Consider the following 25,175-nt stretch of genomic DNA (forward strand, 5'->3'; position numbering starts at 1 on the left):
ATGAGTTCAAATCTCCCATCACAGCCTACATGCTTGCTCTTTCACCCATGGGAGCGTTGTAATGTTACAAACAAACCCACTATTTGTTGGTAAAAGAGTAGCCCAAGAGTTGACGGTGGGTGGTGATGACTAACTAGCTGCCTTCCCTCTAGTCTTACGCTGCTAAATTAGAGACGGCTCGTGTATCTTTACGTGAAATTCAAAATCAAACAAACAAAGAAACTTAGGACACTCATAAGGATGATTTACAGACATACAAGCCATTTTTTTTTGAGAGAGTGTAACACAACGACAATTTAAACTTTAAAGGAATCATTAAATTTATCCGAGATAGCTTGCATGTGCGATCCCTTATCATGTATGACAGCATGTTATTGAAAACTTTAACCAGTGTAAACTAGATAATATTCTAGCCCGATAAGATCATAAATCTGTACTTTTAGCAGTTGCTATAGGTTATAAATGAACTTACTAGTAAGAACACCTTTAACCATTGTAAATTAGGCATTATTCTTGCCCAAGAGGATTATAAGTATGAAATCTCAGCGGTTTTCAACGGTTGAGTGAATTATTTAGTAATAACACCTTTAACCACTGTAAACTATACCTTATTCTGCCTAAGGGGAATCAAACTTTGATCTCTCATAAGTTAAGATTGAACTTATTATTAATAATACATAAACAGTCGAAAACTTTGATTTTCCGTCAGAAGTTTGTTCACTGTTACAGCTTATACACTTGATAAAGATAAGGTATAATGTGTTACTTAATATAAACTGAATGTACTGAAACGTATTGTACCTCGGATGTATCGGTAAACATTTCCAAAACAGGTACATGCAACGTTAAATGGAGCTTTATTTACAATGTACATACTTCACTGCATGATGTTCAAGAAATTTAGGTCATTTTACTATTACTTAAGCACACTTGGTGCTCAAGATGTCTTAGAATAGAGAATTGGAGCAGCGACAAATATGAGGGCTCATAACACTAAAAATTTGGTTTCGCACCAACGAAGAGCGGAACACAGATAGCCCGTTGTGTAATTGTGTACTTAACACTATGGGCATGGCATAGCCAGGTGGTTAAGACGTTCGACTCGTAATCTGAGGGTCGTGAGTTCGAATTCCCATTGCCAAAACATGCTCCCCCTTTCAGCTATGAGGGCGTTATAATGTGATGGTCAGTCCCACTATTCGTTGATAAAAGAGTAGGCAGTGGGTGGTGAAGACTTGCTTCCTTCCCTCTAGTCTTACACTTCTAAATTAGGGACGACTAGCACAGATAGTCCTCGTGTAGCTTTGCGCTAAATTAAAAACAAACAAACACACACACTTAACAATATCATGGTCAAACAAATAAATGTATAATAAAGAGCGATATCTCACTAATTAAACTATAAATGTAGCGCAGCACAAAAAAGTGTTACAACTTCATGTAAGTTACAGTTAGATTTTCATTATTTGTTGCGAAAATAAAGATTAGCAACGCGTATGTTGAAAATAAAAGATACGAAACAACATACAGTGAAACAATAAAATGTGTTTTCAGGTTTGTTAAATTCTGCTCTGCTCATTACAAATTGTTTGTTCACGAATGTTCATATAACTGGATATAATAAAATATTAATTACATATATTTATTAATTATTGGAGTAATTTTTTAGTGTTGTTATACGTGACTTACTTTGATCACATGTCAATAATCATAATATCTTCTGTGGATGAATTTTGTCTACTTTTTTAAGTGAACGTATATTCACATGTCTGTAACTACTGAAGAAGTATGTGATACTGTATCTCTTTCTTATAGATGGATTTTAAAAGATACACTTATTTCAGACAGTTTTGGTTTGTTTTGAATTTCGCGCAAAACTACTCGAGGGCTATCTGCGCTAGCCGTCTTTAATTTAGCAGTGTGAGACTAGAGGGAAGGGAGCTTGTCGTCACCACCCACCGCCAACTCTTGGGCTACTTTTTACCAACGAATAGTGGGATTGACCGTAACATTATAACGCTCTCACGGTTGAAAGGGTGAGCATGTTTGGTGTGACAGAGATTCGAACCCGCAACCCTCGGATTACGACTCCAGTGCCTTGACCACCTGGCCATACCGGGTCATTTCAGACAGTAAAACTTCAATTAAAGTTGTATTTGTTAGAGTTTCTGACACTAAAATAATATAAAATGTTCACATACCTCGTGTTTCTTTAGTTTGCTTTCCTCTTCGATGTGACATAATAAACCGTTAGTGACTTCAAAATGGTAACACTTTTTTCTTTTTTTGTGCACTATTTAGTCATTTCAGGTTCACGTCACATATTTCAGCTATCCAATCAGACTTAGCAACGCTACTGAAAATTTCCTTATTTTTTTAGTAGCATTTTGTCATAGCAGATTTAAACAGAGTCTTTTTCAGCTGTTGTTGATCGCCTACATAAGATGTCTTGCGCCATCATCTCCTTCTTTCAAATTTGAATGTTACTTCTTCAGCAGAGCATTGGACAGAAGAAGACAAATAAATAAACAAAACGGATTATAACCACTTACACTGACACCTCAAGGACGAGCAAAAGAAAGGTCATTACCTCATACTTGCAGTTTATCAATAGCCCAAACTTGATGACAGAGGTCTAATTTGTGATGTACTGGACTGGGGATCGAAAAGTCCAAGGTTTGAGTCGTAATATGCTCCTGAGCACGCTCTAAACTTTCTACATGGGTGCGCCATAGCAGTGACAGTCGATCACACTATTTGGTTAAGAGTAGCCAAGTAGCTGGCTGGAGCTGCTGGCTGATTGCCCTCCATCTGGTTAGCATTTCTAAATTTGGACTGGTTATGCCTGAGCCTTGGTATCTCTGATCTAGCTGTTTGGCCTATGATTACATAAAGTGCCACTTAGGTTGAAAACACCAAACAAGAAATGATCAATTGCTAACCATAATTTCAAAGTTTATTTATCTCAGTAACAAAGAAAAGAGAAAAGAAACATGAACTTTAACCTCTTACTCACTGAAGAAATGTCATTATGACATCAACAGGACTCATTTCTTTGCAGCTCAGATGTTCGTGTTTTATGTAAATAAACTGTTTTGGCGTTTTACTCAGTATGTTATTTTGAAAAATATTCTTTGCTTACATTTTGTTGTCGGTAATTATTTTTACAATTGTAATAAGAAGATTTTAATATCATACCAATCATTTACTTCAAATTTAGTCACCGTACTCTGAACCTCATTGTAATTCTTAAGTACTAACTAATAAATGATTATCACCTTGAACAAAGATGTCTTGTAATATAGTTTCATTCTTATGTCATATAGTGTTACTCTTAGTAGTAACTATTGCGTTACAAACTATTAATAACCTTTGTTAAAAAGTAGTACAGATCAGACCTATAAAGAGTGATTAGGAAAGCTGTTGTTAGGGAAATAATTCAGGAACAAATAGGTGTAGGAAAATAATTATTGGTGGTGTGGAGTGAGATATTGTGGGCTCATCCTGTGACAGTAACGTTGGGGTCGTCCAACGTTCATAATTTTCCAGAAACTATGATGATAATTATGGTATGTATTTTGCATTCATTTATGTGGCTTTTATTATTATTTACGTACGTGGCTCGGCATGGCCAAGCGTGTTAAAGCGTTCGACTCGTAATCCGAGGGTCGCGAGTTTGAATCCCGGTTGCACCAAACATGCTCGTCCTTTCAGCCGTGGGGGCGTTATAACGTGACGGTCAATTCCACTATTCGTTGATAAAAGAGTAGCTCAAGAGTTGGCGGTGGGTGGTGATGACTAGCTGCCTTCCCTCTAGTCTTACACTGCTAAATTAGGGACGGCTAGCGCAGATAGCCCTCAAGTAGCTTTGCGCGAAATTCAAAACAAACAAACAAAATATATTACGTACATGTGAATAATAACGTTTTAACAAGAAGATGTTTGAACCTCAATGCTGTTGTTACGACCTACGGGACTAATTTTGCTTCACGTATAGAAACATTCTAAATACACAGTCAAATACTGTACCGTTTGAAATTAAAGATCTCATTTATAAGCATTGATATAACGTATTAACATATGACACTTTCAAGGGACTGGAGGACAATGTTTTCTTTATGTTGCGAAGGTATACAGGAATGTTAAAACGCATCATTTCATTAACATTAAAATAATGCTTTAATTAATGGGATGTTACATAGATATGTATCACACTCCACAGCTGTGATATTATTTATGACGCATTCGAAAACACGTTGTAAATCATGCAATAAATTATTATACATCATCTATATTAACACAGACCTTGGACCTGGCATGACCTGGAACTTAGGACTATATATAATTGATAATGCTATTCGCTGGTATAAGAGTAGCCAAAGAGTTGGTGGTGGGTGGTGACGACTAACTAGCTGCCTTCCCTCTAGTCTTACGCTGCTAAATTAGGGGTGGCTAGCGCAAATTGCCCTCGTGTAGCTTTGCGCGAAATTCAAAAAACAAAATTTCCTTGGGCAATATAATTTTTTCACATTGCTTCAGTCCACCCAGCTGTATAACGTGTACCATTGGACAGCTGGGAGTTAACCTCTGATGGATTTGCACTCCATCCAGAGGGAAGTTGTGACCAAAAACATTCATAGGAAACAGAAGTTAAATACTGGCTTTATGTGCATTTCTGGCGCGAAAAGGATTCATGTACGTATTTGGTGTTAAAATAAGTAATTAGAATAATACAGTGATAAAAGTCTTTACCGTAATTTTGATGTGTAGCGACATAAAAATGCATTTAATTAAAGTTGCACTTGACCAGCTTAATTTAGTTCGGATTGTCTCAATTACTTTACAAGCGATTTGATAACATAAACAATATTTTAACCACTGCAATATCTGTGGCTCCCTCTGGCACTGGGCCTGGCATGGCCAAGCGCGTAAGGCGTGCGACTCGTAATCCGAGGGTCGCGGGTTCGCGCCCGCGTCGCGCTAAACATGCTCGCCCTCTCAGCCGTGGGGGTGTTATAATGTGACGGTCAATCCCACTATTCGTTGGTAAAAGAGTAGCCCAAGAGTTGGCGGTGGGTGGTGATGACTAGCTGCCTTCCCTCTAGTCTTACACTGCTAAATTAGGGACGGCTAGCACAGATAGCCCTCGAGTAGCTTTGTGCGAAATTCCAAAACAAACAAACCCTGTGGCACAGCCGAATGTCTGCAGACTTATAACGCTAAAATCCGTGTTTTGATGCCTGTGATGGGCAGATCACAGATAGCTCCTTATGTACTGGATATAGCTGATATGATGTGAGTTAGGTACTATTTAGTTTTTGTTACTTTCAGTTAGAACTTTGTCAGCTTTCCAGCTATATATAACATCTGGGGTTTATTGATCTTTGGTATTAAGATAAAAATCGGGAAACATACACTTCTGGGAAATTTTAAACAGTGCAACACAAAACAGCTGTTCTTCCTCAACATAAAAGCAGTGAGTAACAACACATTTAGTATTACGTACAAGAATCATGATTTTAGGGTTAAACAGTTAATTATTATTATTTATAAATAGGTAAATATATTAAATGTTTGTCTAAATCCGATCTTATTAAGAATCTCAGTGAGTGGTGTGTTCATTTAGGACTCGGGATTTGAGACGCGATTCCTCACTGTAAGGGCGATATAAAAACGATAATTAATCTTTCCAGTTCGTGTTACACATAAACACTGCTTTATTACAGTCGTGCTGCACTTGTATTTAGCTTTCCTTTTTCAGGTTCATCAATGTAATCTAGGTTGTACTTATTCCTAGCAGAAACTGACCAGCATAAATATAACAACTTGCTGTTTATCACTATAATCAATAAACCACATATTTTGAAATATTACGCTTTTTCCTTCGTCTTTTTTGGTTTGTTCGTTCTTTGTCACACCTGTAGATCTTCTTTTCTCTCTTCTTTGAATTCCACTATTTTATATTTATTTTAACCCACGACATTTTTGTGACCTCGACTCTATATATCGAAGTATAACATTTCATGTCCATAGGAGATCCTATAGTATCCATATCGCCGAAATAAGAAAGGTGATCATTCACTTCAAGATGTTCTGTTGACTTATTGCTTTTTTACGTTATCAGTCAACGGTTCAAAGATGTTGCCTATTGATTTACTTTCTTCTGGCCATTAGATTAAAATTAGGCTTAGCTCAGCCATAAGATTTTCTGACATGATCATTCAGCTCATGTGCTCGTAAGGTGTGTTGAAGACGAAAATTCTAATTATTGATCTCTCATCCAAGCCCTATACGTATTTTATTTTTTGCGTATTTTAACTTGCTGAAGACAAAACACCAGTTACAAGGAACCAACCTAAATGAAATGACAACTTATTACCATACATGTTTTAATATGGAACTTCCTTTTATATTTGAAGCTACTTCCAAGTGCTGCGTTCGATTATCAAGTGTAATATTGAGAAAACTGCCTTGAAATTAAATCTGATTTAAAATTGTGAGTAATAAATCATTCAGGCAAACATATGGTAAGTTTTAAGATTATTAAAACTTCACCAGAAAACAGAGGCGATGTCTGACACTTGTTTCACTGACATCAAATTTAAATACGTGTATCAGATTAGTTTGTTTTTATGTATTTAAATAAATTCAGACGTCTTCACCGATACAAATTCTAGTGTTTTTGTAAATGTACGTGTTTGTGCTACCACTAAAAATTGTATTTTTATTACACAGGGACGGTGTTGACAGGTCCAAGAACGCTGGTTCTGGTGTCGACACTGGACAAGACACAGAATCTGAGACGATAGACAAAAATGACCACAAGTCGACCAACGACCCTTTCTTGCAGACTTCCGATTCTGAACAAGCAAATAGTCGCGATGATATCTCTTTCTGCAACGATATTAAACCCGTTCTTCATCCGGTAACCACCACAGGCCCTGGGTTAGAGCTTCCGCCCGCGGCTACCATCACAGGCTTAGCTTCCGCTCTGTCACTGGTTCATGCTCACTCGTCGCCTAACGAAAACACTTCTACTGGCGCGTTTCGAGTGGACAGTGTCACCGACGGACAGTCAGGAGTTCCTGGCAACTTCTTGGCTACACAGTTGAGTGACCTAGGATTGGGCCTCGCAGCGGCCTATCACTCTTTATAACAGTCTTACGCTTGGACCTAACAATAAAAATATTTTAAGAAAATACCATTGCGGATCTTCATTCCTAAGAATGTGTCTGTATGTACTCACGAACAGAACTGAGTTCTTAACGATTATGGTCCCATTTGAGCAATATTTATAGTTTTTTGGTTTTAGGAGAGCCCGAAGCGTCCGTTGTTTAACAAACAGACGATCTGGCATACCCAAGTTTTGTGTTGTTTTTTTTTTTAACAGCTGTGCGATGGGGTGTTTGTGTGTATATATCACAGTACGATGGATGACAGCTACTCCCGCTGTCTACATGTCTTAAGGAAATCTAATTTGGAATAAAACACGCCAAAGTTCAACTTACAAGCACAGCCAGTTTTGGTAGAGGTTGGTGTATAACATGAAAAGGAGGATAAAAATAGAGCAAAGTTAGGCTTAAAGGAGACGTCTCACGGCTTCGTTCTTCACGGTTATGTTGGTGATTCTGTTGCACTGTGGGACCCATAAGCAATTCACAGTTTAGTCTAACTTCATGCCACACTTGTAAACAACTAGTTCTATACGGAATAAACAGAATTTTATGAAACGAACCTTAAAGTTAGCTTACATTATATATACTGTTATGGAACTAAGTAAACATTTTCAGTTTAAAAAGAAAATGGTGCCTTGTCAAACAGATTGTTTTTTAATTGCAACGTAAAGTTGTACTAAAGTATTGGTAAATAAGAAATTAATTTAAAGTTTCTTTACAAATTGTTATTTAACTTGTACATCCAGTCGCATATATATATACAGAGTGAAAATAATTTCACTTGTTTGCCATCTAATAAAATTTGGGTGATGCGGGATATTGTAGTTTTCTAAGTTCTAATGTGTGCAAATGTACTTATAAAAACTAAAACAATTGAACGTTGTCATGAAGTTGTATTCAATGGTAACATGCTGAAATAAACTTATTTTAAATAAAACCTATTATCGTACTGGGAGTTATGTAGAATGAATTTAGATTTGCTTTGAGAAATCTATATTAAATCAAAATATGATATAGTAATTTTGTCACGGTTGACATTTTTACGTTCGCTAGGAGTATTTTTACAGCACTCTACGAAACATAAACAAACAAAAATTATAATATGATTAACATCTTTGCACCAATAAAGATTATCTCCGAAGCACTTTGAAATTAGACTTTTAATGTTCGAATACTATGTTTATATTGAAATTCGGCAGTTAATGTTGTGTAATCTCTTTTAAAGTTTAAGTAAAAATGCAAATAAAATAGAACAAATGAACATTTTATGGTACAAGTAAATTTTGTTCTTAAACATAATGTACCATAAAATGTTACTATATATATTTACATTATAAGCGAAAGTATTATTTCCCAGTTCAAAGTTAAATTTTGTTAAAATATTTTGATATAATATATTTGATTATTAAGCAGTTTTAAGTAGGTCTGATGTAAACAACAGTGAAAACTAAACGTTTTTGAGAATACGACAACAAACGCTTGCGTATTTTGTAAAAAAAGGTAAAGAAAAAAGTTTTATAAGAACCGTATGAGTGAAAACTTATAAAATATTAAAAAAACACCTTTCGTTTTTCAGCTCTTAATGAGTCCATTCGCTTTAAGCCTTTATATGAATTTAAAGGTGCGCTGTTGAATAGGAGTTATAAGATCAACAGCTGTGTTGCAAATAGTCATATGGAATCAAGATGTTGTGAGGCAAAGTGTTCCAAGACCTTAGTTAGGAGCATTCACTCGAAGCGCTATTGGTAGCATGAACTTCCAGAACATTTCGATCTGTTAATTCATACTTAAGATCATTGTGGGTAATGTGCTGAACATGTGGAAAGTCGAAAATTAATCAGCCGTTGATCTACGAGAAGTGTTGAAATGTTGTGTGAAATAAACATGCACAGTCGGTATTAAATCCATCATACGGGATTTTTATGTGAGTTTATGACTGTGGGCTACATTTGTAAAATACCGGCTGCTGTTCATAAACCACTCCTCGCAACATAAACTTTTTAAATGTAATATTTTGTATCTAACCGTGTCTAATGTACCAAAATTGGAATGATAGGCAATGAAAACCCGTCATGTGGAGTGAAGTTGATTTACTGCCATTCACTGTTTGCTCTGGTTGAAGGAAATCACAATTTTTAGGCAATCTGAAGAACGTTTTAGATATGGGTGTGTGAACCCAATTATGAACAGTTGTGAGACAAGTATCAAGTCTGGACCTGTCTAAGTTGATTTGCATTTGATATATTGGTATTAGTGATTACAATGAGTTATAAGCGTGTTCTTGTAATGTAATATCTGTATTGCGAGTATTGAAAACATCAGACTACGAAAAACAATCACAGGGTAATTAGTGCAAGTGTATTATTATTAATTACTTTCAATGGTATTCTTAGTTAAGTTTAATTCTAAACAAATGCTAGGTTTCAATGTCCAAAAAATGCTTATTTTGTACCATACATTGAAGTAGGCATAAAATAAGTGAGTCAATTAGTTCATGGGATAATATGGCACGTTTCTTCATCAGAGGTTCTTGGAGGTAAATCATGTTTGCTGGGTCATCATTTAAATGACCAATCACATTTAAGTATGATGAGCCATATTGGCCATTCCATTGGCTTGATAACCTTTCCTTCCAGGATGCCGCTAAACAGTTGAAAAATTATTGTTTATCAGAGGGAAGTTCTAGTCGAATGCTTCTGCATATTGTGACATCAGCGATTTTGAGAATGCATTTTAATACAACATAGATTTCACAGTGCCATACTGCAGCATACAAAGGTCAGTGCAACTTTCAATGTTAATCCCTGCATTTGTTTTTTTTTTCCGTGATATTTGGGTTATATTACGTCCGGATCACTCTTTAAATGTGTGCAAATTTCGCGTCAGGCTGTATTATGAAGAAAGAAATATCTGTCAACAAGACATTCGCTGGTATGGTATTTGACCAACCTCCGTGTCGTTAACACTATAAAGGGCTAACAGTTTTGTGTCGATGAGTGCGTGAAAGCACACCATTGGATAGTTGTCCACAAGTTTATGAAGTCTTGTTGTCCAGTTACTACTCTAAACTGTTTATTTAATTGGGAAGTTAGAGATCCGCCAGTTGTTTCGATCCTATGTTTCTTAAGAATGGTATACTATGTTAAGGTACGAAAATGAACACACAATATGTAAAGTTGTGTTTTTCTGGACTCCTGACATATCTTCCATTATCAATTGTATCTCTTTACACATAATCCAATTTATCGAATTACTATCTGAGAACAACCTGTTTATTTCACTTTTACGTTCCACTGAGATATGTATGTCACGATACATGGCCTATCATATAATACTGGTATTGTATAAAAAACGAACTAGTGGATACCGTTAACATTATTTGATGACTGCAACTGTATTCGAAAAAGCTAGGAAACTGGGAAGCTCTATTATTTCTTAATTATTTGAACCAGTGTCCATGTAGGAGGGTTATATCTCTTTCGTCAGAATAATACACTTTGTTATTCCACATAACTGTCTAGCAATGACGTGACGTGACACAGATATTTTCAGAATTGGCATTGCTTTGACCAGAAAGCTTTTTAACGCCGCCTGAGGAGAAGAAAAAAATATATTAAAAATCTCATCCTACTTGAAGCTAAATTAAAGTGGGAGCTCTAGCGAGCTGTTTTCTCATAAGTAATTTATAAAGTTTATAAAAGAGGCAAAAAATATGATCAACTCTTTTGTTAAGTGTTCTAAAATAATATATTACGAATATAACGTATATGTGGTTTTAATATTAAGAAAACCTTGAAGTAAGCTATGTGATTACAGATTTCAACTTTTGTTTTAATGCTTTGAAATCTTAGTTTTGTGAGAATCCAGGCTGCGATTATCACAAACGTTAACCCTGATACATATTAAAAATTGGGCAATAATATCCAAACCACTTCCTCTCAAAGTATGTTGTCCTCACGATCTTATGGCAATGTAGTGTTTTAAATAGACTACTTCTCATGAACTATTCGATTTAAGTTATTAAAAAAAAACTCGGTAAGAAACACCCAGATCTATATTTGATGAAACCATCCTTCAAAGTAAGATAAAAACAAAGTTTTCTCGTGCTCACAGTAGATACCTTAAGTATATGTACGATGATATGAGCAAGAAATGCGTTTTTATACAGAATGTTAACTGAGAGCCTTTCATTTTATTTTCAATGACTCCGTGTTTCTCTGATTATCAAACATGTTCAGGTAAGCAACCAAGTCTGGTTTTTTTAGAAACATTCAAGTGAAAATGTTGCATAATCTAGTCGCTTTTTGCTCTCTTCTAATTTGCAGTTTTAATAATTAAAGACACACAAGTAATATTTTATTAATTGTTTGAGATCTGAAGGTTTTATTTTTCAAACACGGAATATTCCGTGGTTAACATCTGAATTAAAAATTAAAATATTTCATTTTAACTCTTCAGTAATACTGATTGGATGAACATTCATTTAATGTGTTCCTCTGCCTCTAGGCCTATCATTGTCAGGTGGGTTAAGGCGTTCGAATCGTAATCTGAGGGTCGTGGATTCGAATCCCCGTCGCACCAAACATACTCGTTCTTTTAGCCGTGGGGGCGTTATAATGTGACGGTCAATCCCACTATTCGTTGGTAAAAGAGTAGCCCAAGAGTTGGCGGTGAGTGGTGATGACTAGCTGCCTTCCCTTTAATCTTACATGGCTAAATTAGGCACGGCTAGCGCAGATAGCCCTTGAGTAGCTTTGCGCGAAATTCAAAACAAACACACAAACAATTCTTCTGCCTCCTAGCGATGAAAATTCATTTAATATGTTTTTTTGCCTCCCAGCAAAAGACTTTTTTACATTGGGGAAAATTATCAAGTTATAAAAATGTTTGATGAATATAATGGGTCTGCATTTATAAAGTCACTGTGAACTAATACAGTCGATAACTTCTACAATTTTAACGTGATCTATAATACTGATTGAGCTGTATATATCGTGTAAACCTTCCAGAATCCATGAAAAAATAGCCAATACTGCTAAAACCTCACTAACTTCTATAACTGAGGTAAAAACAAAAGAACAAATAATCCCAATTTTGTTTTTTGCTTTTCGATAGCTTTACAGAAATACAATTGTGTATATGGGCACAAAATAAAAGGACCAAAAAATGGGTTTACTTTTACATTATATCGTGGATCCGACTCAAAGTTTCCAAAGCCATCAGCTTTAACGAATTTGTATATTATGTTATTTCATGACTGGAAACTAGTGGTTTATCAGTCCTTCAATTTACTATTTTTTTCATATTTATTTTCTGCGAAGTATGATTGTATACTATTCTTAAATAAACAGAAGTTTTCAAACAACAAAAAAGCACAATTCTTTTTCTCAAGAACTAAAATCTAGGATTAAGCGGAAAAGTGTTTTTGTCTCATTTTTCTTACGTTAACAGAAACGACAAAAAAAAGTGTTCCGTACCAGTGTAACAACGAGATGCTTTCCAAAATTAGCCCAGAGGATCAGCAGCAGTACAATGCTAAAAGTCGAGTTTCGTTACTTGAGATATAGAAAGCACAGATAATCCATTTGTATCATTGTGCTAAACAACAACTTTAGAAATCAAATACTTACGTTTACGTAACATTTAAAATAATATCTTTTTGTATTTGTAACGCAAACTTTAGACTGTACTTAGACAATGATGACGCTGGTATTTCGGGCCTATTGTAGAATTTTCTGTCTTTTTTTTGTACATGTGTGCACAAACTTTAAACATGACATCTTACTGAGAGTAAATTAATTCTTGTGGGAATCTATCAGAAGGACTACACACGGGATAAAATGAGATAAGTACTAAAACTTATATACAGATCTCGTGCAAGAATGATTGCGTAGTTATAGTGTATGTGGAAACGGTAAGGTTTAGGAATAACTTGAATCACGGTACTTTAGACAGTTTAATAAACTGTGTTTCAGAATTGCGTCTATTGGCCAATCATTTCAAAAGTGTGCAGCACAATTACAAATAAAAATATATAATCATTATTTTTAGTAATTACTGAAATAATACGTTATTGTAAAACTACCGATACTATCTGTTTTCTTGTATAAATGTTTTCATAATTTAAAAAGGATGTAGAATTTGAACATTTGTTTGAGGTGGTGATACTATTGGCAAGTCTAGAAACACGTCCAATATATGTTATAATAATAAATCAGATATGAGTTTTCACTCTTCAAATCAAAGACAACGTTTAAAAATTATCAAATTAAGAATCGTATCTGTCGTTTCAACAAACAAACGTATTTATTGTTTCAGGTTATACACAAATCATTAGCTTATATTGTCTCACTTAGCACAGAGTATCTATAACAAACAAAAATGATTTTCACCACATTGTTCCTTCTTAAAACGACCCTGTATGATCAGGTGGGTTAAAGCACTCGACTCGTAATCCGAGAGTCGCAGGTTCGAATCCCCGTCACAACAAACATGCTCACCCTTTCAGCCCTGGGGGCGTTATAATGAAACAGTCAATCCCACTATTTGTTGGTAAAAGAGTAGCCCAAGAGTTAGCGGTGGATGGTGATGACTAACTGCCTTCCCTCTAGTCTTACACTGCTAAATGAAGGACGGCTAGCGCAGATAGCCCTTGTGTAGCTTTAGGCGAAATTCAAACCAAACCTTCTTGAAACAAGACAATATTAAACAATTTTAGCAATATATGCTGAATTAAAAATATTACTAGGGCTAGTGCTTTTATGTAAAACAAAGTGTTATATCAAAAGCAGTTATTTTTTAATTTAAGTAAGTTATTTTGAGTATAATTTTCCAATTTGCATAACATATTTCTTGAATAAGATTTAAAAATTAAGTTTCCGACAAATGTGTTAGTTATTATAATTTTACGCATAAGAAATTTTTTTCGAACAAGAGAGGCGTTTGATGCAATGAGAACACAGAAAAGATTAAACTAAAGATAAACAAAAATAACACAAGATTTAGTTGTAGAACCTGTTAAAAAAGCAGCAAAACACTAGTACAATGTAGTAATCTGTTCTATGCAGTTGAAACAACAGGGGCTCTGAATTTATTTACTCATATCGTAAAATACGTTATGCTAATCGCACGTAAGGCTACAAACCTCTTTTTTTTTTTTTTTTAGCATAAGACTCCAGTGTCATGTTCTAAAATGTTATGCAAAGAAACATATTAGCAAAATATTTCGTTGATATGGTTTTCCTTTCTTGTTTTTCTGCCAAAGCTACTAGAGCCATCTGTTGTCGACCCTAATTTTGAACCATAAACCAGATGACAGGAAACCAATCATCTACAGTTTATCATTCAGTTGAAGGGATTAACTGTCACTCTTATCACTCATCTACGGTTAATCCCACTTCTAGTTGATAAAAGAGTAGCTCAAGAGTTGGCGGTGGGTGGTGATGACAAGCTGCCTTCTCTGTAGTCTTACACTGCTAAATTAGAGACAGCTAGCGCAGATAACCCTCGAGTAGCTTTACGCGAAATTCAAACCAAAACAAACTCTTCTATGGATTAAACATTGGATCACATTTCTGTTGTGTCGTCATAATATTTTTAATATATATTTTGGCTTGTGATAAACCATGCTGTTCTGTTAAGAACCAAGTATAATAATACTCATCAAAAAATTAAATAATATATTTCTTAAAATAGACAGATAGGCAAGTGGAACGAACGAAAGGTTATCATTTTCATATCAGTCATCAATTTCAAATATATCTCACGCAGTACTTATTTTGACGGCCAGTTATCTTTCGGCACCACCAACAGATGATTGCTGATTGTAATCTTCGTAATTGCAATACTGAAGAATGAACGACATTTGATTGAATTCATTCGATTCAAGATGCTGTAACTTTAGAAAAAAAAAGTGATAGATATTCCCCCTTTTTTTTTAATTTCGCGCCAAACTACACGAGGGTTATCTGCTCTAGCAGTGTAAGACTAGAGGGAAGGCAGCTAGTTATCGCCACCCATCGCCAACTCTTGGGCTAGTCTTTTACCAACGAGTAGTGAGATTGACCGTCAAATTTTAACCTCCTCTTGGCTAAAAGGGAGAGCATGTTTGATGTGACAGGGATTCGAACCCTGGACCCTCAGATTACGAATCGATTGCTTCAACCACGTGGCTATGGCCTTTGTTTTTAATTAAACATATACGTATATATATGTTTGTGTGTGTGTGTGCGTTTTATGTGACATCCGTTTACTTCACTTTAATATTGGGAATAATATTCAGTAGAAGGCAATATGTTCGCAAGCCTTACAGTTCTTAGAAAGGTATTGAATGAAAATATTCAATAATTATGTAAATACATAAAGAATTAACATTAACAAGAATCTGTGTTGTGGGAAGAGTATACGAAATTAAAACATAATTGTACATAAAACACATTAATGTGAATGTAACCTAAATCTTGCGTAAAATATTTCAAGAAATCCTTAGTCAGCAGTAAGTTCACGGACTTACAAAGCTAAAACCTGGAATTCGATTTCCCGTGATGGACAGAATACAGTTAGCAAAGAGAAATCAAAACTAAAACGTTTATTCGAACTGAACCATAAAATAACTTAACTGTTTTTTTCTCTTGTTCCTTCTTTAACGAACTTGATTGTTGTTGTTGTTTTGAATTAAGCACAAAGCTACACAATGGGCTATTTGTGCTCTGCCCACCACGGGTATCGAAATCCCGTTGTTAGCGTTGTAAGTCCGCAGACATACCGCTGAGCCACTGGGGAGGGGGAGGGGCTTTTTGCATGTTGTACATTTGCAACTGTTTACGTGCTTTACAAAAATATATTGAGTACTTTCTTACGCGAGTAACAGCAGAGCCCTGAATTCTTTACCTACATAGTAATAAAAACGCGCATACAAAAATTTTTAATAAAAATAAAAATAATTTTAACACTGGACACTGAATAATCCAAAACACGAGACTCACGACTTCTCTTCCTGGTTGCTAATAACATAACTATTTTAAACCACGTTTTGTTTCTATAGTGGTTCGTTTTATTGTTTTTTGTCTTTAACAGTCACGGGGCGAACATCTGTTTTGACAAACAGTCAGATGGCTAACTAGCGCCTTTAAAAATAAACATAGCGTCAGTACAATAAAACAATTCAGATTTTAGCAGTAATTATTTTGTTTAAACAATTGATTTTCATTCTTTAGTGAAATGCTTATAAACTCCGTCTGCTCAGCGACTTACGTATTTAGAAGTACCTGAACATTTGAATAGAGAATGTGTAATAATCACATGACACTTGCAGAAATAGGATTAATATCACGTTGTATCTATTATAAGCACACGTTTCTTATCGAAAACGGTGTAACACACTGACATAAGCTAGGCATGAATATCTTAATAAATCATCATGTGATGAGGCTAACGATGAAATGTCAAGGCTAACTTTGCAGGTTTTCTCTAAACGTTTTCTTAGCTCTCAAATTTCCGACATTATTTGATTGATAACGACTGACATCGTTATTCTTTATCCTATTGTCTTATTTGATTAATAACGACTGACATCGTTATTCTTTATCCTATCGTCTTATTTGCTTAATAACGACTGACATCGTTATTCTTTATCCTTTTGTCTTATTTAATTAATAACGACTGACATCGTTATTCTTTATCCTTTTGTCGACTAAGACAGGTGAAAAAAAATCATCCGACTTTAATAAAAAAGCTGTTTGTTTACTTGCTTACGTTTTTTACTGACCTGTTCCACTGTATGCGCTCACCCCCTAGTGGCACAGCTATATGTCTTCGGACTTACAATGTTATAAGTCGGGTTTCGATACCCGTGATGAGAAGAGTATAGACAGTTCATTGGGTAAATTTGTACTTAATTGTAAATAAATAACTAATTTATTCTTGCAGTTAAAAAAAAGTGCTGATTTTTGCATCAGTGACATTGATGACTCATTTCGATAGTGATGCATGAAACATGTGATTTTAGTAATACTTCGTGGTCTTGCGTAGCATTTGATTGCTTGTTTGTTTCTGAGTTTCGCGCAAAGCTACAGAGGCCTATCTGTGCTCGCCGTCCCTAATTTAACAGTGTAAGACTAGAGAGAAGGCAGCTAGTCATCACCACCCACCAACAACTCTTGGGCTACTCTTTTACCAACGAATAGTGGGATTGACCGTCACTTTTAACTCCCCCACTGCTGAAAGGACGAGCATGTTTGGTGCGACCGGGATTCGAACCCGCCACTCCCGGATTACGAGTCGAACGCCTCAACACACTTGGCCATGCTGGGCCTGCGTAGCATTTGAAAACCAGATAAAAGATTTTAAGTGATTGACAAAACGTTGTTTATCAAATCAGATTGAGGTTAATTCTATTCTTTTCAATGAAACAAGTTAATAACTTTCATGTTTTGATTTGCAAGCACACTCTAGAAGCCCAGCAAGTGATTCAACTATTAAATTATCTTAATCTCTTATATTTTGTTATTAGAACCACAACATTTCTATTCATTTTATACAAAACCGACATGATGTTTTATAAAACACGTTTCTGATTAGAGGAAAATTACTAAAATAAAACGATCGTTTATTTGCTTATTTTAAAAATGTTTGTGCAGAGCTGCAAAAGAACTATCTGCGCATGGCTGTCCATAATTTTAAACTGACAGACTGGAGGAAAGATTGCTAATTCACATTGCCCACCGCCAACTCAAAAGCTACTTTTGTCTGATTTAATGGTGCAATTTAACCGTCATTTTTATAGCACAACCACAGCCCAAAATGTGTAACAAACAGGTCGCGAACCTAGAATACTCTAAATTGCAGCCCGATCACACTAATCTTTAGGCTAAGCTAGATCCGAAATATAACAACGCAAACACGTTTTGTTTGTTTTTCCTGCAAGCTAATTGAATGCACGAACTAATCAGCTTGTGTGCATTTGCTTAACTGTTTTATTCAAACATTTTTTGAGTTTGTGTTAATTAATCACAAACTCACCAAGTAGATTATTTGTGCTGTGCCTACCACAGGTATTGAAATACGATTTTTAGCGCTATAAGCCTTCATACTTACCACGGAGCAATAGAGAACATCGTGTGTAAACGGATTGTTATGCCATTTCTTTTGATAAAGTGTGCCATTAAAAATAGTTACTAAGTGTAAAAATACGCAGTAATATAGAAAAAGTAAACCAAAATAGTTGGAGGCAAACATTATTTTCTGTCTTTTATGTCGGTCATTATTCAAAATAAAATGTTATACTGACTGGTTCTGTCAAACATTCCAAAAATTACACCCATGATGACGACATATATGAGTATTCTAAATGTACTTACCGGCACGTCATTATTTTCTTTTTGAACAGAATTACCTACGACTACCTGATGTGTCCATTGCGGAGAATCGAGCCCTAGATTTTAGCGTTGTAAATCCGTAATCTTATCGCTGTTCCGGCTGGGAACTACACATCGACAATTGCTTTTATGTGTGCTATACTATTATGAACAAGAAACCAACATGAAATCCAGTAAAGATTAGGTAAACACGTGAATAGAAAGGTTAAAAATAGCTTAATTATTTTTATATTAAGAGTACAGTTTAATTAATCAATAGAGTTGAGGAGAGTGCGACCTCAATAACTATTATAACTATTTGAACACTAAATTCATTGTTACTAAGCCTATCTATCTGTACGTAAGTATAAGTGTGTTTTATTTGAAACTGATATTAAGTTAATCGGAAAACACAGACAGCCCTTGGTGTAGCTTAACAACATACAGGCTATCGTATGTCAGTCAGACTGTTTATTGAGAGTGAGCTAACATTCAGATATGTTTACCTGTTCATTACAAAATACTTGTCACATCAAAATTAACTGTATTTGGAAATAAAATATTGCACTTCTTATATGTGATATACTTCGCATACGCTACTATTTAATTATAGTTTCTTTCCTCCTTCGTTAAAATAATTTAAGGCTAATGAAGAAGAACTGAAACATATAACCGGGTGTTTGGTTTAACTTGGACTTTTTACGTCATTGTATCTTTCATCTAGTAGAAGGCGAGTGCCTAATCGTTAACTATAACTTTTTCTGTCAAGTGGTTAACATATTAAATGATAAACTATTTACTTCTCATGTAACTGGAAAATCTAAGCCCATTAGGCCTAGTCTTCATCCAATCACATTTTTAAGACTACTTCATAAAAATTTATAAATATATATATGTATATGCAGTTTTGATTCAGAAAGTTCGTCGAAGATATAAATATTCCGCACATAAGCCTTTTTATCTCACTACTAACCAAAGCAAAATGTCGTGAATGAGCATCATATTTCAAGTACTGTATTGAAGAAACACAATTTTCTTGTGACGACAGAAATCACTGAGTGAAACAGAACTACACAGGGTGCTCTGTTCAATTTTGACGATGACGTAACAACAACTGCACGTGTTCACCATGGCAACACATGTTAGATGTTTATATAATGACGCTATACGCTAGGCCTAATGTTTACGTAATGGGAACATTTCCTGTTTTTCTTTGTAATAGTTATGTTCTGATGTAATCTAATCCAGGCCTCCTAAGAATTTTAACGCTTTTTTATAGTATCATATTAAAATATATAATTTTTATAACTATTTCAACACCAAATTCATTACTCACGCCAATCTATCTATTTCTGTGTCTGTTTGTCTGTTTTATTTGCAACTGATAATAAGCTAATCGGAAAACATAGAAACACATATCTATGTGCATCAGACATCTAAGTGCGTATGCATTAAGGTCAAATATTACTTATAAGTTCTCCTATTCTCAATAATACATTCACGGAGGCTGCCGTCATCTAAAAACCGTTGATAGGGGCCGACTAGCAATGCAGTGATCTATTTTTGAGGCATCAGTTAGCGACAGAGTTGTGTACGTTTGGCAAGACGACAGAGAAACGTGACATGTAAATAGAAATACTGACTTTGATGACTGGATAGCCAGGCTACATTCTTGTTAGTGTAGGAGGTCAAATAACTAGAAATTTATTTACTTAGGAATTAACTTGTCCACAGTAAGGAAAAGTGTAATCTCGAGCCATCAAATATTTTCTCGTGACAACTGGCTATCTTCTTTTTATGGACTTTTCACGAGACTAAATTGTTTCTCAACAGTAGGTGGGATACACATGTGTGGATGAAATAGTTCACATACCGAGTTTATCACCACAGGGATGATTATTAAAAAAAAAGGAAACTACTTGGCCTTTACAGAAAAAAATTCAAACTAAACTTTCCATAATTTATTTTGTATGTATGACTTCAATATCATCGTCTATAGAAACGATGTTGTAACTTTTATTTTATTTTAAAGCTTTTCAGTAAAAATACAAATAAAAACGAAACTGCACTAATGTTTTAGTCATAGATTCGGTTCAGACGATATAGTTGTGTTTGGCCTAGGTTCTAAAACAAACTCGTGTTTAAAATGTCTACTGTTGTGGTCCGAGAAGAGCCGTGAATTCAGGGGGTGTTAGTCATTAGTTTAGGTTTATTGCTGTCAGAATATGTAATAAAAGTAGTGTTGCGTAGAAAAATGTTCACTATCTCCAAATATGATCATTTATATTTTGCATTATTGCATAACATAAAGCATTTAAATTTAGGCCTCACGCTTCGATGGACTGCTTCCTTTTCGCTGCACAAATAAAAGTGAGTAAGCTTTCATGAATTATGAATACAGAAGATCATTCGTTCTATACTAGTGAATAAACGGCCGATGACATTTTGGTAATGAATTATGCCTGTTTGCAGCTTTACGCTTCTCGCTAATCAAATGTTTTATAGGCTCGTAATGGCCAGGTGGTTACGGCGCTCGACTTGTAATCCGAGGGTCACGGGTTCTAATGCTCGCCCTTTCAGTCGTGGAGGCGTTATAATGTGATGGTCAGTCTAACTATTTGTCGGCAAAAGAGTAGCCCAAGAGTTGGCGGTGATAATAGTTGTCTTCCCTTTAATCTTACACTGCAAAATTAGGGAAGGCTAGCACAGATAGCCCTCATGTAGCTTTGCGCGAAATTTAAAAAAACAAAACAAACAGACAAGCTTGCTTAATAACTACATAAATGTGCTAAACTTATGTTATACAAACTTTATGAAATTAAACTCCTAAACTAAATTCCATCTGCAATTATTTTGAAGTGGAGCAACAAAAGAACTAAAACAATCACGTAACCAAATTCACAATAATTAATCAAAACATATTCTTACACCAACAGTTTGTCTTTAGCAGTTCAGGGAAGGTGTGTGTAATGAAATGTCTGACATAAAAGCGTGCTTCATATGGTTAGTGGCCTGAAATAAAATTTGGTACATAAGAATACAAGAAAGACAGTTTACCATGAAAAGAAACAAGTGTTAACTGAAGATGTTAAAGGCTAATAAAATCCGCTATCTAAAAACTAGGCGTGTAAAAGAATAAAAAAACTTTCGTTTCACGTAGTTTCATTTTTACTTAAACGTCTGTAGCCTTTAGTAATCAATATTCATTTGGAAAAAGCGTCATGTTACTAATTTACATATAGATAATATATATATAATCCTTTTTATAAATATTTTTGAAGCAACCTTGAGATATGGTCGTTTTCCAGCAGGGTCGCACACTTTACGGATGTTGGTTAAATTAAAACCTCGTGACCAGGCGGTGTTGCCACCGGATACGGTGTTGCACGTGACGGGTGATCAAATTACTGACTAATCCTGTATACTATTTCAACTGGTTTCGCGAGATCAAGTTTTATCAACATTTTTGTTTGTTTGTTTATTGATGTTCAAGTCCACGCGTTAATTTTTTTTTTGTAACACTAGGGGTATTTGGTGTAAGAATTAAAAGTCACTTTAGGTGCGAAGAGGAAAATGATGTATTAAAATTATAGCTTCTGCTTTCTAAACTTGACGCTAGGTTTGTTTTCGAATTTCGCGCAATACTACACGAGGGCTATCTGCGCTAGCCATCTCTAATTTAGCAGTCTAAAACTAGAGGTAAGGCAGCTAGTCATCACCACACACCGCCAACTCTTGGGCTACTCTTTTACTAACGAATAGTGGGATTGACCGTAACATTATAACGTCCCCACGGCTGAAAGGGCGAGCATGTTTGGCGCGACAGGGATTCGAACCCGCGACCCTCAGATTACGAGTCGAGTGTCTTAACCCACCTGGCCATGCCGGGCCCGTTAGATTTGTAAAACCACACGAAAGTAATTTGAGCTACTTAATGTGTTTCAATAGGGTTGTGCCTTGAATCATAGCTGGGGAAGCAATTTGACCTTAAATATGTGTATGTATCATATAATACTTTGAATTCGCTGTTTAAAACACTAATGGATTGAAATTGTAGAGTATTCTCACGTTTCTCTAAACATTTCAATTAATGTTTTGGTTACTATGGTGCTTCTTATGCAATGAAAATAATGAATGAAACATTACGGGTGATTAAGGCGCTTGTCTCTCAATCTGAGGGACGCGGATTTCAATCCATGTTGCATCAAACATGCTCGCCCTTTCAGCCGTAGGGACGTTATAATGTGACAGTCAATCCAACTGTTCATTGTTAAAAGAACAGCCCAAGAGTTGGCAGTGGGTGATGATGACTAGCCGCCTTCCATTTAGTTCGTCACTGCTAAATCAGGGACGGCTAGTACAGATAATCTTCGTGTAACTTGAAGTGAAAAAAATGCATTGAGCTTAACTATGCGCTGTGCAGTAGGAGTATCGAAACCCGATATTTTGCGTCGTAAGCCTCTGCGTAGCTTTGCGGGAAATTCCAACCAAACGATTATTACATAAATAATTTAGAAATATTGACTCCCTATCAATCATCATTGAAATAAGGTAACCAAAACGACTAAAATAATTAAATTATATTATAACTAATCAACAAGTATTCTTTCTTTATTTTAATACTTACGTCTCGTGAAGCACTTGCAGCATGTTCAACTCCGCGCATTGTAAAATGTTAACGCTGCCACCTAGTGTCATATATAGAAAAACATGCAAAATGAGCTATGTGTTTTCTTTTCACTCAGGATATGCCACTAAATGTTCGACATGCTACAACTAAAAACACCAATACGATGGACTGTGTGATAAAAATTTAAATAAACGTCATTGAAAATCCTTTGAAATAATTACTAGTCATTTCTAACTTATTAAGCGCAATGAATGTTATATTCATTGCAATCAAATTTTTATCATGAAATCATTTTAGTATTTTATACGGACTTATAACTAATGTAATTATAAAACACTTATTAGAAAAAATATTTTTAAACATGTGTATTTATAACTCCTTATAATCAGCCTAGCCTCGAATTGTCACAAGCTTTACTTTGTTTTGAATTTCGGATAAAGCTACACGAGGGCTATCTACGATAGCCGTCCCTAATTTAGCAGACTAGAGGAAAGGCAGCTAGTTATCACCACCCACCGCCAACTCTTGGGCTACTCTTTTACCAACGAATAGTGGGATTGACCGTCACTATATAATGCCCCCACAGTTGAAGGGCGACCATGTTTAATGTGATGGAAATTCGAACCCGCGACTCTCGGATTACGAGTCAAGTGCCTTCACCTCCTAGCTCATAAGCGTTACTTAATGACCTTCGAAATTTAGAAATATATGCGTGTACAACGTTTCTGACTTCTTAATAATTCATAATACAAAATTTTAACTTACAGTAAGATATAATTTTCATGGACCAAAACTGAAGACAGTAGCGTTGACATTAGCTTCAAGATTTATTCGTTTATAAAAAAATGCCTTCCAAACAAAAGTCTCATTTGTTGTATGAGAAAGGTTGAGTAAATGCTTATATAATTATCATACTATTCTGATTCATATGATGTATTTCAATTAGTTCAAATGCAACGCATATAAATGTTATGATAATTGTTTGAGCGTGTGAATTGAACGAGGAAACTTTAAGGGAACAAAAACAATAAAGCAGAGAATATGTTTGCTAATTATTGCCAGGAAGCTTTTTAGGCTGCTAAGGAAACTTAGAAACTTAAGGTCTTGAAAGATAATTTTGAAGCACATTTTAAAATTCTTTAAAAATAATGAAAAGAGACTCCATTAAGTCAGAATATCATGGATTCATCAGACATATGATGAGAGATTATGGAAAGTTTATTCTCACTCATTTGAGTTATTCTGGTACAGCATGTATACAAACATAAAAACCATGCCTGGTAGATAATTTTATTTCACGTGACAGTAGTTTGTTTGTGTAGAATTTTTGCGCAAAGCTACAAGAGCGCTATTTGTTTTATCCGTCTCATTTTAGCAGTGAAAGTCTAGAGGGAAGGGAGTTAGTCATCAACACCCATCGCCAACTCTTGGGCTTCTCTTTTACTAAGAAATAGTGAGATTAGTGAACAATTTATAATGCTCCCAGGGCTGAAAGGGCGAATATATTTGGTGAGACGGGGATTCGAACCTGCGACTCTCAGCTAGAGATTTGAGCTCCCTTACCACTTGGCCATGCCAGGTCAGAAACAGTAGAAACAAAGAAAATGAACTGTGAATTTTACTTGTCTGTGTTGATAATGCTTTATTTGTTTGTATTTACTATCTGCGGAGGGATAGTGTAAGTCTGCTGATTTACAACGCTAAACTCCAGAATTCAATACTCCACGATGAATACAGGAGTTAGTCCAATGTACTTTCCTCTAAAGGAAACAAACAAGACAAATTTACGCGGCAAATGGAAGGGCATTATTGGAAAATCATTCGTACTGAAAGAAAACATCTGTGCTAATAAACACTAATTGAACATCTCAAAATTCGATAATATGTATATATATAAAGATGCGGTATTTCACTCACTTCTTATTCGTACCTAGCCTCGGAAAATCGAATTCTTTGGCCAATAAGATGCGATCTTTCTAAACGTATCTTAAAAATTAAAACTACCTTCGGCAATGT

General features: G+C 35.3%; 1 protein-coding gene and 2 long non-coding RNA genes across 4 annotated transcripts in view; 1 reads left to right on the forward strand and 2 right to left on the reverse strand.

The window, feature by feature from the left end:
- Positions 1-3,206, reverse strand: part of LOC143252347 (uncharacterized) — a 50,161-nt gene extending 46,955 nt beyond the window's left edge. For both annotated transcript variants that reach the window (XR_013028947.1, XR_013028946.1), the window contains exon 1: positions 2,202-3,206. This is a non-coding gene — a long non-coding RNA (uncharacterized LOC143252347). The remainder of the gene's footprint in view (positions 1-2,201) is intronic.
- Positions 1-8,112, forward strand: part of LOC143252344 (homeobox protein six1-like) — a 43,640-nt gene extending 35,528 nt beyond the window's left edge. The window contains exon 2 of the mRNA XM_076504330.1: positions 6,736-8,112. Within this exon, the coding sequence (XP_076360445.1) occupies positions 6,736-7,156 (421 nt within the window). The 3' untranslated portion in view covers positions 7,157-8,112. The remainder of the gene's footprint in view (positions 1-6,735) is intronic.
- A 2,360-nt stretch (positions 8,113-10,472) lies between these two features.
- Positions 10,473-23,221, reverse strand: LOC143252348 (uncharacterized). Its single transcript, XR_013028948.1, has 3 exons — positions 23,157-23,221; positions 21,458-21,541; positions 10,473-10,766 (listed from the first exon to the last, which is right to left on the reverse strand). It is a non-coding gene; the product is annotated as an uncharacterized LOC143252348 (long non-coding RNA).
- Positions 23,222-25,175: the final 1,954 nt, after the last annotated feature.

Source organism: Tachypleus tridentatus, chromosome 6 (genome assembly GCF_004210375.1).
Source record: "Tachypleus tridentatus isolate NWPU-2018 chromosome 6, ASM421037v1, whole genome shotgun sequence".
Taxonomy (NCBI): domain Eukaryota; kingdom Metazoa; phylum Arthropoda; class Merostomata; order Xiphosura; family Limulidae; genus Tachypleus; species Tachypleus tridentatus.